At 43.0% G+C, this 19,098-nt stretch overlaps 1 protein-coding gene across 2 annotated transcripts in view; it reads right to left on the bottom strand.

Annotated features, from left to right (window-relative positions):
* Positions 1–19,098, bottom strand: part of DLG4 (discs large MAGUK scaffold protein 4) — a 134,272-nt gene that overhangs the window by 8,654 nt on the left and 106,520 nt on the right. For both annotated transcript variants that reach the window (XM_075847399.1, XM_075847400.1), the window contains exons 8-11: positions 2,292–2,448; positions 1,184–1,286; positions 803–923; positions 207–377 (exon numbers count right to left, since the gene is read on the bottom strand). In XM_075847399.1, the coding sequence (XP_075703514.1) occupies positions 207–377; positions 803–923; positions 1,184–1,286; positions 2,292–2,448 (552 nt within the window). The remainder of the gene's footprint in view (positions 1–206; positions 378–802; positions 924–1,183; positions 1,287–2,291; positions 2,449–19,098) is intronic.

The following is a 19,098-nucleotide window of genomic DNA, read 5'->3' as shown; positions in this document are numbered from 1 at the left end:
GACCAAACCCTAAGAGTGTGGTCAGCCACAAATCTTTAGAAATTGTCCTTGAAGCTTGAAGAAACAGTCATTGAATTGACTAACGCTCCTCCTCACTGTGACTGGCCCATTATATACCACTAGGTGTTCTACTAGGTGGAGGGTCTATCACGTGTCTGTCAGTCCTGGGTAGGTCCATTCTCACCGGGACCTTTGTGATAGCTCACCTTCTCTTACTGGGAATGAAGCCGATCTCTTCTCCCTCTGGTTGGACACGTCTCGCCTGCCACCACTCCTCATCAGTAGCATCTATAACATGGAGGACATCTCCAAACTTGAAGCTCAGTGCTTGACTGAGGAAGCCACAGTCCCGTGTCTTGTCATAGTCAAAAAGAGCCCTGTGAGTAGGTCAATTAGAGGTTAATGAGGGGACTGAACTTCACCCTCACATAACAGGAAGAATATAAAGACAGAATAAGAGCAGAGACATTGGAGGAGATTTACTAAGCAACATGCACCAACCCAACCAACCAACCCAACCAACCAACCAACCCAACCCACCAACCAACGAACCAACCAACCAACCCAACCCACCAACCAACCAACCAACGAATCAACCAACCAACCCACCCAACCAACCAACCAACCAACCAACCAACCAACCAATCCAACCAACCAACCAACCAACCAACCAACCAACCAACCAACCAACCAACCAACCAACCAACCAACCCAACACATAATGCTGGATTTGTAAACCACCCCCATTGACCTGATCAGACATGATGGTTGTCCTGTCTTATATCCCCACCAGACTCCTTACCTGATGTAGAATCCTCTCTTGCCACCATTAGCGTTATGTAGAGAAGCACTGCCAGAGCCAAGACTACTGTTCATCAGCTGCTCCCGCAGGTCATGGATCTTGGCTTCGAACCTGCTGTACTCTGTGAGGTCAATGATATGTCATCAGTATTGTAGGACTCCTAATAGACATTACATGCCAGCTTCTATCTCATGAGAGGCAGGCGTGAGAAAGTAACGAGATATCAGCGAGGTTCCTGGACTGAAGAACAGTCTACATTCCCCATATACTGTAACACAACGGCCCTACGTATAAGACATCATCTAGCATAGAAGACCCTCTCATCGTACTGCTTCATGGTGACTATGTCTTCATACATTTATATAGGGGCAGAGCTCTTACCCTCAGGCTTGTACTGGGCAATGATCGTGACTGTCTGACCCGCGTTCTTGAGAGCCAGAGCTGCTTGTTCATGAGTGGCGTTCCTCAAATCCACCCCATTCACCTGAAATGAAATGAGAAGAGTCTCAACCAGGACAGCCGGTCCCTCAGTCATCTGAAAATGCTGAGATCACAGCACAGACAATCGCCATAATGAGCAGCAACTGGCAACATCAAGTCCATGTTTACTCTGCGGTCAGGTCTAACACACCCATGGTCCTACAGCCAGAAGATAGAGGAGCAGATTGTTCCAGGCATCGCAGAGAACCTTTATGGACTTCAGCAATCTCTCCGCTCCCTGCAGGTAATCCCAGACCACCTCTATGATGAGGTGATAAGGTCTCTGGGGAGGTCACCACATCTGCTCTAGATCTTCTAGCTCTTTATGATGTTGGCCGTATCTCTGGCCTCATTATCCAGCTGATGGTATTGTGTGATAGAGGAGAATCTACTCGTAATTCTCAGTATTCTTATAACCTGGATGACATCATCAGCATGACACCAGTAAGAGTCCTCCACCATGTGCCACTGCAGACACCATCCACGAAGATCCACAAACCTTCTACAACCTCCTGCTGAAACCGGACATGTCACATTTTATCTTGTATCTACTGTCCAGTACCCAGGCTTTCCTCGGCGTGGCCTCACATGGGGTCGTTTTGGCAGCAACTCTTCCATGTTCTCCATGTGACAAGACCTGTCTGGTCTATGGACGGCTGTAAATGGGTTTCAATGGTTTCAGTGTCTTCGGATCTGATTGAGTCAAGGATTTATTCCAATTTTAAAGGGACCTTATCTCCTGCACTCCGACCACTAGACCTCACATGGTTTCTTCACGATTCTTCAGTAGGAGCCTCCTCTCTGATGTTCTTGATCATTTCCACCTTTAGTTTTCTGGTTCTTTGCGCTGGTTCATCCTGTTCTGTGTTAGGATCAGTTTGGATCAATGTTCAGTGACCTTCTGATCTGACCGGCGTGAAATCACATCACATGACACAATAAAATGCATTCAGAAAACAGTAGAAACAACCACAAACCAACATGAAAGCCCTGAAGTCACGTTACTCACAGACAAGATCTGATCTCCCTTCCGTAAAGCTCCACTCAGGTCAGCCGGACCCCCCGCCAATATAAATGAGATGAATATTCCTTCACCATCTTCTCCTCCAACAATATTAAATCCAAGCCCCGTGGAGCCACGATGTATGACAATCCTGCGGGGTTCCCTGCAGTACAATGACGAAGTCACATGTAATCTATTCCAACCAATCAGCTTGTCTGATCAAACCTGATCCCTGTCCATCTACTGCTCCATCATCCTTCCTACCAGTCTCATCTATCTTCTATCCTCCACCTCCACCTTCTATCTTGTATGATCTATCTGATCCCTGTCCATCTACTGCTCCATCATCTCATGTTCTCTTACCTTATACTCTACAATATTTCTCCATCATACATCCTACCTGTCTCATCTATCTTCTCTCCTCCACCTCCTCCTTCTATCTTGTATGATCTGTCTGATCCCTGTCCATCTACTGCTCCACCATCTCATGTTCTCTTACCTTATCCTCTACAATATCTCTCCATCATACATCCTACCTGTCTCATCTATCTTCTCTCCTCCACCTCCTCCTTCTATCTTGTATGATCTATCTGATCACTGTCCATCTACTGCTCCACCATCTCATGTTCTCTTACCTTATCCTCTACAATATCTCTCCATCATACATCCTACCTGTCTCATCTATCTTCTCTCCTCCACCTCCTCCTTCTATCTTGTATGATCTGTCTGATCCCTGTCCATCTACTGCTCCATCATCTCATGTTCTCTTACCTTATCCTCTACAATATCTCTCCATCATACATCCTACCTGTCTCATCTATCTTCTATCCTCCACCTTCTCCTTCTATCTTGTATGATCTATCTGATTCCTGTCCATCTACTGCTCCACCATCTCATGTTCTCTTACCTTATCCTCTACAATATATCTCCATCATACATCCTACCTGTCTCATCTATCTTCTGTCCTCCACCTCCTCCATCTATCTTGTATGATCTGTCTGATCCCTGTCCATCTACTGCTCCATCATCTCATGTTCTCTTACCTTATCCTCTACAATATCTCTACATCATACATCCTACCTGTCTCATCTATCTTCTATCCTCCACCTCCTCCTTCTATCTTGTATGATCTGTCTGATCACTGTCCATCTACTGCTCCATCATCTCATGTTCTCTTACATTATCCTCTACAATATCTCTCCATCATACATCCTACCTGTCTCATCTATCTTCTATCCTCCACCTTCTCCTTCTATCATGTATGATCTGTCTGATCCCTGTCCATCTACTGCTCCACCATCTCATGTTCTCTTACCTTATCCTCTACAATATCTCTCCATCATACATCCTACCTCTCTCATCTATCTTCTATCCTCCACCTCTTCCTTCTATCTTGTATGACCTGTCTGATCCCTGTCCATCTACTGCTCCATCATCTCATGTTCTCTTACCTTATCCTCTACAATATTTCTCCATCATACATCCTACCTGTCTCATCTATCTTCTGTCCTCCACCTCCTCCTTCTATCATGTATGATCTGTCTGATCCCTGTCCATCTACTGCTCCATCATCTCATGTTCTCTTACCTTATCCTCTACTATATCTCTCCATCATACATCCTACCTGTCTCATCTATCTTCTATCCTCCACCTCCTCCTTCTATCATGTATGATCTATCTGATCCCTGTCCATCTACTGCTCCATCATCTCATGTTCTCTTACCTTATCCTCTACTATATCTCTCCATCATACATCCTACCTGTCTCATCTATCTTCTCTCCTCCACAACCTCCTTCTATCTTGTATGATCTGTCTGATCCCTGTCCATCTACTGCTCCATTATCTCATGTTCTCTTACCTTATCCTCTACAATATCTCTCCATCATACATCCTACCTGTCTCATCTATCTCCTCTCCTCCACCTCCTCCTTCTATCATGTATGATCTGTCTGATCCCTGTCCATCTACTGCTCCATCATCTCATGTTCTCTTACCTTATCCTCTACAATATCTCTCCATCATACATCCTACCTGTCTCATCTATCTTCTATCCTCCACCTCCTCCTTCTATCATGTATGATCTGTCTGATCCCTGTCCATCTACTGCTCCATCATCTCATGTTCTCTTACCTTATCCTCTACAATATCTCTCCATCATACATCCTACCTGTCTCATCTATCTTCTATCCTCCACCTCCTCCTTCTATCTTGTATGATCTGTCTGATCCCTGTCCATCTACTGCTCCATCATGTCATGTTCTATTACCTTATCCTCTACAATATTTCTCCATCATACATCCTACCTGTCTCATCTATCTTCTATCCTCCACCTCCTCCTTCTATCTTGTATGATCTGTCTCATCCCTGTCCATCTACTGCTCCACCATCTCATGTTCTCTTACCTTATCCTCTACAATATCTCTCCATCATACTTCCTACCTGTCTCATCTATCTTCTCTCCTCCACCTCCTCCTTCTATGTTGTATGATCTGTCTGATCCCTGTCCATCTACTGCTCCACCATCTCATGTTCTCTTACCTTATCCTCTACAATATCTCTCCATCATACATCATACCTGTCTCATCTATCTTCTATCCTCCACCTCCTCCTTCTATCTTGTATGATCTGTCTGATCCCTGTCCATCTACTGCTCCATCATCTCATGTTCTCTTACCTTATCCTCTACAATATTTCTCCATCATACATCCTACCTGTCTCATCTATCTTCTATCCTCCACCTCCTCCTTCTATCTTGTATGATCTATCTGATCCCTGTCCATTTACTGCTCTATCATCTCATGTTCTCTTACCTTATCCTCTACAATATCTCTCCATCATACATCCTACCTGTCTCATCTATCTTCTATCCTCCACCTTCTCCTTCTATCTTGTATGATCTGTCTGATCCCTGTCCATCTACTGCTCCATCATCTCATCTTCTCTTACCTTATCCTCTACAATATCTCTCCATCATACATCCTACCTGTCTCATCTATCTTCTCTTCTCCACCTCCACCTTCTATCTTGTATGATCTGTCTGATCCCTGTCCATCTACTGCTCCATCATCTCATGTTCTCTTACCTTATCCTCTACAATATCTCTCCATCATACATCCTACCTGTCTCATCTATCTTCTATCCTCCACCACCTCCTTCTATCATGTATGATCTGTCTGATCCCTGTCCATCTACTGCTCCACCATCTCATGTTCTCTTACCTTATCCTCTACAATATCTCTCCATCATACATCCTACCTGTCTCATCTATCTTCTATCCTCCACCACCTCCTTCTATCATGTATGATCTGTCTGATCCCTGTCCATCTACTGCTCCATCATCTCATGTTCTCTTACCTTATCCTCTACAATATCTCTCCATCATACATCCTACCTGTCTCATCTATCTTCTCTCCTCCACCTCCTCCTTCTATCATGTATGATCTATCTGATCCCTGTCCATCTACTGCTCCATTATCTCATGTTCTCTTACCTTATCCTCTACAATATCTCTCCATCATACATCATACCTGTCTCATCTATCTTCTATCCTCCACCTCCTCCTTCTATCTTGTATGATCTGTCTGATCCCTATCCATCTACTGCTCCATCATCTCATGTTCTCTTACCTTATCCTCTACAATATCTCTCCATCATACATCCTACCTGTCTCATCTATCTTCTCTCCTCCACCACCTCCTTCTATCATGTATGATCTATCTGATCCCTGTCCATCTACTGCTCCACCATCTCATGTTCTATTACCTTATCCAATACAATATCTCTCCATCATACATCCTACCTGTCTCATCTATCTTCTATCCTCCACCTCCTCCTTCTATCTTGTATGATCTGTCTGATCCCTGTCCATCTACTGCTCCATCATCTCATGTTCACTTACCTTATCCTCTACAATATCTCTCCATCATACATCCTACCTGTCTCATCTATCCTCTATCCTCCACCTCCTCCTTCTATCTTGTATGATCTGTCTGATCCCTGTCCATCTACTGCTCCACCATCTCATGTTCTCTTACCTTATCCTCTACAATATCTCTCCATCATACATCCTACCTGTCTCATCTATCTTCTCTCCTCCACCTCCTCCTTCTATCATGTATGATCTATCTGATCCCTGTCCATCTACTGCTCCACCATCTCATGTTCTATTACCTTATCCTCTACAATATTTCTCCATCATACATCCTACCTGTCTCATCTATCTTCTGTCCTCCACCTCCTCCTTCTATCTTGTATGATCTATCTGATCCCTGTCCATCTACTGCTCCACCATCTCATGTTCTCTTATCTTATCCTCTACAATATCTCTCCATTATACATCCTACCTGTCTCATCTATCTTCTGTCCTCCACCTCCTCCTTCTATCTTGTATGATCTGTCTGATCCCTGTCCATCTACTGCTTCATCATCTCATCTTCTCTTACCTTATCCTCTACAATATCTCTCCATCATACATCCTACCTGTCTCATCTATCTTCTGTCCTCCACCTCCTCCTTCTATCATGTATGATCTGTCTGATCCCTGTCCATCTACTGCTCCATCATCTCATGTTCTCTTACCTTATCCTCTACAATATATCTCCATCATACATCCTACCTGTCTCATCTATCTTCTATCCTCCACCTCCTCCTTCTATCTTGTATGATCTGTCTCATCCCTGTCCATCTACTGCTCCACCATCTCATGTTCTCTTACCTTATCCTCTACAATATCTCTCATCATACATCCTACCTGTCTCATCTATCTTCTATCCTCCACCTCCTCCTTCTATCTTGTATGATCTGTCTGATCCCTGTCCATCTACTGCTCCACCATCTCATGTTCTCTTACCTTATCCTCTACAATATCTCTCCATCATACATCATACCTGTCTCATCTATCTTCTCTCCTCCACCTCTTCCTTCTATCTTGTATGATCTATCTGATCCCTGTCCATCTACTGCTCCACCATCTCATGTTCTCTTACCTTATCCTCTACAATATCTCTCCATCATACATCCTACCTGTCTCATCTATCTTCTATCCTCCACCTCCTCCTTCTATCTTGTATGATCTGTCTGATCCCTGTCCATCTACTGCTCCATCATCTCATGTTCTATTACCTTATCCAATACAATATTTCTCCATCATACATCCTACCTGTCTCATCTATCTTCTATCCTCCACCTCCTCCTTCTATCTTGTATGATCTGTCTGATCCCTGTCCATCTACTGCTCCACCATCTCATGTTCTCTTACCTTATCCAATACAATATCTCTCCATCATACATCCTACCTGTCTCATCTATCTTCTGTCCTCCACCTCCTCCTTCTATCATGTATGGTCTGTCTGATCCCTGTCCATCTACTGCTCCATCATCTCATGTTCTCTTACCTTATCCTCTACAATATTTCTCCATCATACATCCTACCTGTCTCATCTATCTTCTGTCCTCCGCCTCCTCCTTCTATGTTGTATGATCTATCTGATCCCTGTCCATCTACTGCTCCATCATCTCATGTTCTCTTATCTTATCCTCTACAATATCTCTCCATTATACATCCTACCTGTCTCATCTATCTTCTGTCCTCCACCTCCTCCTTCTATCATGTATGATCTGTCTGATCCCTGTCCATCTACTGCTCCATCATCTCATGTTCTCTTACCTTATCCTCTACAATATATCTCCATCATACATCCTACCTGTCTCATCTATCTTCTATCCTCCACCTCCTCCTTCTATCTTGTATGATCTGTCTCATCCCTGTCCATCTACTGCTCCACCATCTCATGTTCTCTTACCTTATCCTCTACAATATCTCTCATCATACATCCTACCTGTCTCATCTATCTTCTCTCCTCCACCTCCTCCTTCTATCTTGTATGATCTATCTGATCCCTGTCCATCTACTGCTCCACCATCTCATGTTCTCTTACATTATCCTCTACAATATCTCTCCATCATACATCCTACCTGTCTCATCTATCTTCTATCCTCCACCTCCTCCTTCTATCTTGTATGATCTGTCTGATCCCTGTCCATCTACTGCTCCACCATCTCATGTTCTCTTACCTTATCCTCTACAATATCTCTCCATCATACATCATACCTGTCTCATCTATCTTCTCTCCTCCACCTCTTCCTTCTATCTTGTATGATCTATCTGATCCCTGTCCATCTACTGCTCCACCATCTCATGTTCTCTTACCTTATCCTCTACAATATCTCTCCATCATACATCCTACCTGTCTCATCTATCTTCTATCCTCCACCTCCTCCTTCTATCTTGTATGATCTGTCTGATCCCTGTCCATCTACTGCTCCATCATCTCATGTTCTATTACCTTATCCAATACAATATTTCTCCATCATACATCCTACCTGTCTCATCTATCTTCTATCCTCCACCTCCTCCTTCTATCTTGTATGATCTGTCTGATCCCTGTCCATCTACTGCTCCACCATCTCATGTTCTCTTACCTTATCCAATACAATATCTCTCCATCATACATCCTACCTGTCTCATCTATCTTCTGTCCTCCACCTCCTCCTTCTATCATGTATGGTCTGTCTGATCCCTGTCCATCTACTGCTCCATCATCTCATGTTCTCTTACCTTATCCTCTACAATATTTCTCCATCATACATCCTACCTGTCTCATCTATCTTCTGTCCTCCGCCTCCTCCTTCTATGTTGTATGATCTATCTGATCCCTGTCCATCTACTGCTCCATCATCTCATGTTCTCTTACCTTATCCTCTACAATATTTCTCCATCATACATCCTACCTGTCTCATCTATCTTCTGTCCTCCGCCTCCTCCTTCTATGTTGTATGATCTATCTGATCCCTGTCCATCTACTGCTCCATCATCTCATGTTCTCTTACCTTATCCTCTACAATATTTCTCCATCATACATCCTACCTGTTTCATCTATCTTTTATCCTCCACCTCCTCCTTCTATCATGTATGATCTGTCTGATCCCTGTCCATCTACTGCTCCATCATCTCATGTTCTCTTACCTTATCCTCTACAATATCTCTCCATCATACATCCTACCTGTCTCATCTATCTTCTGTCCTCCACCTCTTCCTTCTATCTTGTATGATCTATCTGATCCCTGTCCATCTACTGCTCCACCATCTCATGTTCTCTTACCTTATCCTCTACAATATCTCTCCATCATACATCCTACCTGTCTCATCTATCTTCTATCCTCCACCTCCTCCTTCTATCTTGTATGATCTGTCTGATCCCTGTCCATCTACTGCACCATCATGTCATGTTCTCTTACCTTATCCTCTACAATATCTCTCCATCATACATCCTACCTGTCTCATCTATCTTCTGTCCTCCACCTCTTCCTTCTATCTTGTATGATCTATCTGATCCCTGTCCATCTACTGCTCCACCATCTCATGTTCTCTTACCTTATCCTCTACAATATCTCTCCATCATACATCCTACCTGTCTCATCTATCTTCTATCCTCCGCCTCCTCCTTCTATGTTGTATGATCTATCTGATCCCTGTCCATCTACTGCTCCATCATCTCATGTTCTCTTACCTTATCCTCTACAATATTTCTCCATCATACATCCTACCTGTTTCATCTATCTTTTATCCTCCACCTCCTCCTTCTATCATGTATGATCTGTCTGATCCCTGTCCATCTACTGCTCCATCATCTCATGTTCTCTTACCTTATCCTCTACAATATCTCTCCATTATACATCCTACTTGTCTCATCTATCTTCTATCCTCCACCTCCTCCTTCTATCATGTATGATCTATCTGATCCCTGTCCATCTACTGCTCCACCATCTCATGTTCTCTTACCTTATCCTCTACAATATCTCTCCATCATACATCCTACCTGTCTCATCTATCTTCTATTCTCCACCTCCTCCTTCTATCTTGTATGATCTGTCTGATCCCTGTCCATCTACTGCTCCACCATCTCATGTTCTCTTACCTTATCCTCTACAATATCTCTCCATCATACATCCTACCTGTCTCATCTATCTTCTGTCCTCCGCCTCCTCCTTCTATGTTGTATGATCTATCTGATCCCTGTCCATCTACTGCTCCATCATCTCATGTTCTCTTACCTTATCCTCTACAATATTTCTCCATCATACATCCTACCTGTCTCATCTATCTTCTGTCCTCCGCCTCCTTCTTCTATGTTGTATGATCTATCTGATCCCTGTCCATCTACTGCTCCATCATCTCATGTTCTCTTACCTTATCCTCTACAATATTTCTCCATCATACATCCTACCTGTTTCATCTATCTTTTATCCTCCACCTCCTCCTTCTATCATGTATGATCTGTCTGATCCCTGTCCATCTACTGCTCCATCATCTCATGTTCTCTTACCTTATCCTCTACAATATCTCTCCATCATACATCCTACCTGTCTCATCTATCTTCTGTCCTCCACCTCTTCCTTCTATCTTGTATGATCTATCTGATCCCTGTCCATCTACTGCTCCACCATCTCATGTTCTCTTACCTTATCCTCTACAATATCTCTCCATCATACATCCTACCTGTCTCATCTATCTTCTATCCTCCACCTCCTCCTTCTATCTTGTATGATCTGTCTGATCCCTGTCCATCTACTGCTCCATCATGTCATGTTCTCTTACCTTATCCTCTACAATATCTCTCCATCATACATCCTACCTGTCTCATCTATCTTCTGTCCTCCACCTCTTCCTTCTATCTTGTATGATCTATCTGATCCCTGTCCATCTACTGCTCCACCATCTCATGTTCTCTTACCTTATCCTCTACAATATCTCTCCATCATACATCCTACCTGTCTCATCTATCTTCTATCCTCCACCTCCTCCTTCTATCTTGTATGATCTGTCTGATCCCTGTCCATCTACTGCTCCATCATCTCATGTTCTCTTACCTTATCCTCTACAATATCTCTCCATCATACATCCTACCTGTCTCATCTATCTTCTATCCTCCGCCTCCTCCTTCTATGTTGTATGATCTATCTGATCCCTGTCCATCTACTGCTCCATCATCTCATGTTCTCTTACCTTATCCTCTACAATATTTCTCCATCATACATCCTACCTGTTTCATCTATCTTTTATCCTCCACCTCCTCCTTCTATCATGTATGATCTGTCTGATCCCTGTCCATCTACTGCTCCATCATCTCATGTTCTCTTACCTTATCCTCTACAATATCTCTCCATTATACATCCTACTTGTCTCATCTATCTTCTATCCTCCACCTCCTCCTTCTATCATGTATGATCTATCTGATCCCTGTCCATCTACTGCTCCACCATCTCATGTTCTCTTACCTTATCCTCTACAATATCTCTCCATCATACATCCTACCTGTCTCATCTATCTTCTATCCTCCACCTCCTCCTTCTATCTTGTATGATCTGTCTGATCCCTGTCCATCTACTGCTCCACCATCTCATGTTCTCTTACCTTATCCTCTACAATATCTCCCCATCATACATCCTACCTGTCTCATCTATCTTCTATCCTCCACCTCCTCCTTCTATCTTGTATGATCTGTCTGATCCCTGTCCATCTACTGCTCCATCATCTCATGTTCTCTTACCTTATCCTCTACAATATCTCTCCATCATACATCCTACCTGTCTCATCTATCTTCTATCCTCCACCTCTTCCTTCTATCTTGTATGATCTATCTGATCCCTGTCCATCTACTGCTCCACCATCTCATGTTCTCTTACCTTATCCAATACAATATTTCTCCATCATACATCCTACCTGTTTCATCTATCTTCTCTCCTCCATCTCCTCCTTCTATCTTGTATGATCTATCTGATCCCTGTCCATCTACTGCTCCACCATCTCATGTTCTCTTACCTTATCCTCTACAATATCTCTCCATCATACATCCTACCTGTCTCATCTATCTTCTGTCCTCCACCTCCTCCTTCTATCATGTATGATCTGTCTGATCCCTGTCCATCTACTGCTCCATCATCTCATGTTCTCTTACCTTATCCTCTACAATATCTCTCCATCATACATCCTACCTGTCTCATCTATCTTCTATCCTCCACCTCCTCCTTCTATCATGTATGATCTATCTGATCCCTGTCCATCTACTGCTCCATCATCTCATGTTCTCTTACCTTATCCTCTACAATATCTCTCCATTATACATCCTACCTGTCTCATCTATCTTCTATCCTCCACCTCCTCCTTCTATCATGTATGATCTATCTGATCCCTGTCCATCTACTGCTCCACCATCTCATGTTCTCTTACCTTATCCTCTACAATATCTCTCCATCATACATCCTACCTGTCTCATCTATCTTCTGTCCTCCACCTCCTCCTTCTATGTTGTATGATCTATCTGATCCCTGTCCATCTACTGCTCCATCATACATCCTACCTGTCTCATCTATCTTCTGTCCTCCACCTCCTCCTTCTATCATGTATGATCTATCTGATCCCTGTCCATCTACTGCTCCATCATACATCCTACCTGTCTCATCTATCTTCTGTCCTCCACCTCCTCCTTCTATCTTGTATGATCTGTCTGACCCCTGTCCATCTACTGCTCCACCATCTCATGTTCTCTTACCTTATCCTCTACAATATCTCTCCATCATACATCCTACCTGTCTCATCTATCTTCTATCCTCCACCTCCTCCTTCTATCTTGTATGATCTATCTGATCCCTGTCCATCTACTGCTCCACCATCTCATGTTCTCTTACCTTATCCTCTACAATATTTCTCCATCATACATCCTACCTGTCTCATCTATCTTCTATCCTCCACCTCCTCCTTCTATCATGTATGATCTATCTGATCCCTGTCCATCTACTGCTCCATCATCTCATGTTCTATTACCTTATCCAATACAATATTTCTCCATCATACATCCTACCTGTCTCATCTATCTTCTATCCTCCACCTCCTCCTTCTATCTTGTATGATCTATCTGATCCCTGTCCATCTACTGCTCCACCATCTCATGTTCTCTTACCTTATCCTCTACAATATCTCTCCATCATACATCCTACCTGTCTCATCTATCTTCTCTCCTCCACCTCCTCCTTCTATCTTGTATGATCTATCTGATCCCTGTCCATCTACTGCTCCACCATCTCATGTTCTCTTACCTTATCCTCTACAATATCTCCATCATACATCCTACCTGTCTCATCTATCTTCTATCCTCCACCTCCTCCTTCTATCATGTATGATCTATCTGATCCCTGTCCATCTACTGCTCCATCATCTCATGTTCTCTTACCTTATCCTCTACAATATCTCTCCATCATACATCCTACCTGTCTCATCTATCTTCTATCCTCCACCTTCTCCTTCTATCTTGTATGATCTATCTGATTCCTGTCCATCTACTGCTCCACCATCTCATGTTCTCTTACCTTATCCTCTACAATATATCTCCATCATACATCCTACCTGTCTCATCTATCTTCTATCCTCCACCTCCTCCTTCTATCATGTATGGTCTGTCTGATCCCTGTCCATCTACTGCTCCACCATCTCATGTTCTCTTACCTTATCCTCTACAATATCTCTCCATCATACATCCTACCTGTCTCATCTATCTTCTATCCTCCACCTCCTCCTTCTATCCTGTATGATCTGTCTGATCCCTGTCCATCTACTGCTCCATCATCTCATGTTCTATTACCTTATCCTCTACAATATCTCTCCATCATACATCCTACCTGTCTCATCTATCTTCTCTCCTCCACCTCCTCCTTCTATCATGTATGATCTGTCTGATCCCTGTCCATCTACTGCTCCACCATCTCATGTTCTCTTACCTTATCCTCTACAATATCTCTACATCATACATCCTACCTGTCTCATCTATCTTCTCTCCTCCACCTCCTCCTTCTATCTTGTATGATCTGTCTGATCCCTGTCCATCTACTGCTCCACCATCTCATGTTCTCTTACCTTATCCTCTACAATATCTCTCCATCATACATCCTACCTGTCTCATCTATCTTCTATCCTCCACCTCCTCCTTCTATCTTGTATGATCTGTCTGATCACTGTCCATCTACTGCTCCATCATCTCATGTTCTCTTACATTATCCTCTACAATATCTCTCCATCATACATCCTACCTCTCTCATCTATCTTCTATCCTCCACCTCTTCCTTCTATCTTGTATGACCTGTCTGATCCCTGTCCATCTACTGCTCCATCATCTCATGTTCTCTTACCTTATCCTCTACAATATTTCTCCATCATACATCCTACCTGTCTCATCTATCTTCTGTCCTCCACCTCCTCCTTCTATCATGTATGATCTGTCTGATCCCTGTCCATCTACTGCTCCATCATCTCATGTTCTCTTACCTTATCCTCTACTATATCTCTCCATCATACATCCTACCTGTCTCATCTATCTTCTATCCTCCACCTCCTCCTTCTATCATGTATGATCTATCTGATCCCTGTCCATCTACTGCTCCATCATCTCATGTTCTCTTACCTTATCCTCTACTATATCTCTCCATCATACATCCTACCTGTCTCATCTATCTTCTATCCTCCACCTCCTCCTTCTATCATGTATGATCTGTCTGATCCCTGTCCATCTACTGCTCCATCATCTCATGTTCTCTTACCTTATCCTCTACAATATCTCTCCATCATACATCCTACCTGTCTCATCTATCTTCTATCCTCCACCTCCTCCTTCTATCTTGTATGATCTGTCTGATCCCTGTCCATCTACTGCTCCATCATGTCATGTTCTATTACCTTATCCTCTACAATATTTCTCCATCATACATCCTACCTGTCTCATCTATCTTCTATCCTCCACCTCCTCCTTCTATCTTGTATGATCTGTCTCATCCCTGTCCATCTACTGCTCCACCATCTCATGTTCTCTTACCTTATCCTCTACAATATCTCTCCATCATACTTCCTACCTGTCTCATCTATCTTCTCTCCTCCACCTCCTCCTTCTATGTTGTATGATCTGTCTGATCCCTGTCCATCTACTGCTCCACCATCTCATGTTCTCTTACCTTATCCAATACAATATCTCTCCATCATACATCCTACCTGTCTCATCTATCTTCTATCCTCCACCTCCTCCTTCTATCATGTATGATCTGTCTGATCCCTGTCCATCTACTGCTCTATCATCTCATGTTCTATTACCTTATCCTCTACAATATCTCTCCATCATTCATCCTACCTGTCTCATCTATCTTCTATCCTCCACCTCCTCCTTCTATCTTGTATGATCTGTCTGATCCCTGTCCATCTACTGCTCCATCATCTCATGTTCTCTTACCTTATCCTCTACAATATTTCTCCATCATACATCCTACCTGTCTCATCTATCTTCTATCCTCCACCTCCTCCTTCTATCTTGTATGATCTATCTGATCCCTGTCCATTTACTGCTCTATCATCTCATGTTCTCTTACCTTATCCTCTACAATATCTCTCCATCATACATCCTACCTGTCTCATCTATCTTCTATCCTCCACCTCCTCCTTCTATCTTGTATGATCTGTCTGATCCCTGTCCATCTACTGCTCCATCATGTCATGTTCTCTTACCTTATCCTCTACAATATCTCTCCATCATACTTCCTACCTGTCTCATCTATCTTCTATCCTCCACCTTCTCCTTCTATCTTGTATGATCTATCTGATCCCTGTCCATTTACTGCTCTATCATCTCATGTTCTCTTACCTTATCCTCTACAATATCTCTCCATCATTCATCCTACCTGTCTCATCTATCTTCTATCCTCCACCTCCTCCTTCTATCTTGTATGATCTGTCTGATCCCTGTCCATTTACTGCTCTATCATCTCATGTTCTCTTACCTTATCCTCTACAATATCTCTCCATCATACATCCTACCTGTCTCATCTATCTTCTATCCTCCACCACCTCCTTCTATCATGTATGATCTGTCTGATCCCTGTCCATCTACTGCTCCACCATCTCATGTTCTCTTACCTTATCCTCTACAATATCTCTCCATCATACATCCTACCTGTCTCATCTATCTTCTATCCTCCACCACCTCCTTCTATCATGTATGATCTGTCTGATCCCTGTCCATCTACTGCTCCATCATCTCATGTTCTCTTACCTTATCCTCTACAATATCTCTCCATCATACATCCTACCTGTCTCATCTATCTTCTCTCCTCCACCTCCTCCTTCTATCATGTATGATCTATCTGATCCCTGTCCATCTACTGCTCCATTATCTCAAGTTCTCTTACCTTATCCTCTACAATATCTCTCCATCATACATCATACCTGTCTCATCTATCTTCTATCCTCCACCTCCTCCTTCTATCTTGTATGATCTGTCTGATCCCTATCCATCTACTGCTCCATCATCTCATGTTCTCTTACCTTATCCTCTACAATATCTCTCCATCATACATCCTACCTGTCTCATCTATCTTCTCTCCTCCACCACCTCCTTCTATCATGTATGATCTATCTGATCCCTGTCCATCTACTGCTCCACCATCTCATGTTCTATTACCTTATCCAATACAATATCTCTCCATCATACATCCTACCTGTCTCATCTATCTTCTATCCTCCACCTCCTCCTTCTATCTTGTATGATCTATCTGATCCCTGTCCATCTACTGCTCCATCATCTCATGTTCACTTACCTTATCCTCTACAATATCTCTCCATCATACATCCTACCTGTCTCATCTATCCTCTATCCTCCACCTCCTCCTTCTATCTTGTATGATCTGTCTGATCCCTGTCCATCTACTGCTCCACCATCTCATGTTCTCTTACCTTATCCTCTACCATATCTCTCCATCATACATCCTACCTGTCTCATCTATCTTCTCTCCTCCACCTCCTCCTTCTATCATGTATGATCTATCTGATCCCTGTCCATCTACTGCTCCACCATCTCATGTTCTATTACCTTATCCTCTACAATATTTCTCCATCATACATCCTACCTGTCTCATCTATCTTCTGTCCTCCACCTCCTCCTTCTATCTTGTATGATCTATCTGATCCCTGTCCATCTACTGCTCCATCATCTCATGTTCTCTTACCTTATCCTCTACAATATCTCTCCATCATACATCCTACCTGTCTCATCTATCTTCTATCCTCCACCTCCTCCTTCTATCTTGTATGATCTATCTGATCCCTGTCCATCTACTGCTCCACCATCTCATGTTCTCTTATCTTATCCTCTACAATATCTCTCCATTATACATCCTACCTGTCTCATCTATCTTCTGTCCTCCACCTCCTCCTTCTATCTTTTATGATCTGTCTGATCCCTGTCCATCTACTGCTTCATCATCTCATCTTCTCTTACCTTATCCTCTACAATATCTCTCCATCATACATCCTACCTGTCTCATCTATCTTCTGTCCTCCACCTCCTCCTTCTATCATGTATGATCTGTCTGATCCCTGTCCATCTACTGCTCCATCATCTCATGTTCTCTTACCTTATCCTCTACAATATATCTCCATCATACATCCTACCTGTCTCATCTATCTTCTATCCTCCACCTCCTCCTTCTATCTTGTATGATCTGTCTCATCCCTGTCCATCTACTGCTCCACCATCTCATGTTCTCTTACCTTATCCTCTACAATATCTCTCATCATACATCCTACCTGTCTCATCTATCTTCTATCCTCCACCTCCTCCTTCTATCTTGTATGATCTGTCTGATCCCTGTCCATCTACTGCTCCACCATCTCATGTTCTCTTACCTTATCCTCTACAATATCTCTCCATCATACATCATACCTGTCTCATCTATCTTCTCTCCTCCACCTCTTCCTTCTATCTTGTATGATCTATCTGATCCCTGTCCATCTACTGCTCCACCATCTCATGTTCTCTTACCTTATCCTCTACAATATCTCTCCATCATACATCCTACCTGTCTCATCTATCTTCTATCCTCCACCTCCTCCTTCTATCTTGTATGATCTGTCTGATCCCTGTCCATCTACTGCTCCACCATCTCATGTTCTCTTACCTTATCCTCTACAATATTTCTCTATCATACATCCTACCTGTCTCATCTATCTTCTATCCTCCACCTCCTCCTTCTATCTTGTATGATCTATCTGATCCCTGTCCATCTACTGCTCCACCATCTCATGTTCTCTTACCTTATCCTCTACAATATCTCTCCATCATACATCCTACCTGTCTCATCTATCTTCTATCCTCCACCTCCTCCTTCTATCTTGTATGATCTATCTGATCCCTGTCCATCTACTGCTCCACCATCTCATGTTCTCTTACCTTATCCTCTACAATATCTCCATCATACATCCTACCTGTCTCATCTATCTTCCATCCTCCACCTTCTCCTTCTATCTTGTATGATCTATCTGATCCCTGTCCATCTACTGCTCCATCATCTCATGTTCTCTTACCTTATCCTCTACAATATCTCTCCATCATACATCCTACCAGTCTCATCTATCTTCTCTCCTCCACCACCTCCTTCTATCATGTATGATCTATCTGATCCCTGTCCATCTACTGCTCCACCATCTCATGTTCTCTTACCTTATCCTCTACAATATATCTCCATCATACATCCTACCTGTCTCATCTATCTTCTATTCTCCACCTCCTCCTTCTATCTTGTATGATCTGTCTGATCCCTGTCCATCTACTGCTCCACCATCTCATGTTCTCTTACCTTATCCTCTACAATATCTCTCCATCATACATCCTACCTGTCTCATCTATCTTCTATCCTCCACCTTCTCCTTCTATCTTGTATGAT

This window comes from Rhinoderma darwinii (genome assembly GCF_050947455.1).
Source record: "Rhinoderma darwinii isolate aRhiDar2 chromosome 3 unlocalized genomic scaffold, aRhiDar2.hap1 SUPER_3_unloc_5, whole genome shotgun sequence".
Classification (NCBI taxonomy): domain Eukaryota; kingdom Metazoa; phylum Chordata; class Amphibia; order Anura; family Rhinodermatidae; genus Rhinoderma; species Rhinoderma darwinii.
The sequence above is the reverse complement of the archived record's forward strand: the minus strand, read 5'-3'. Positions and strand labels throughout refer to the sequence as shown.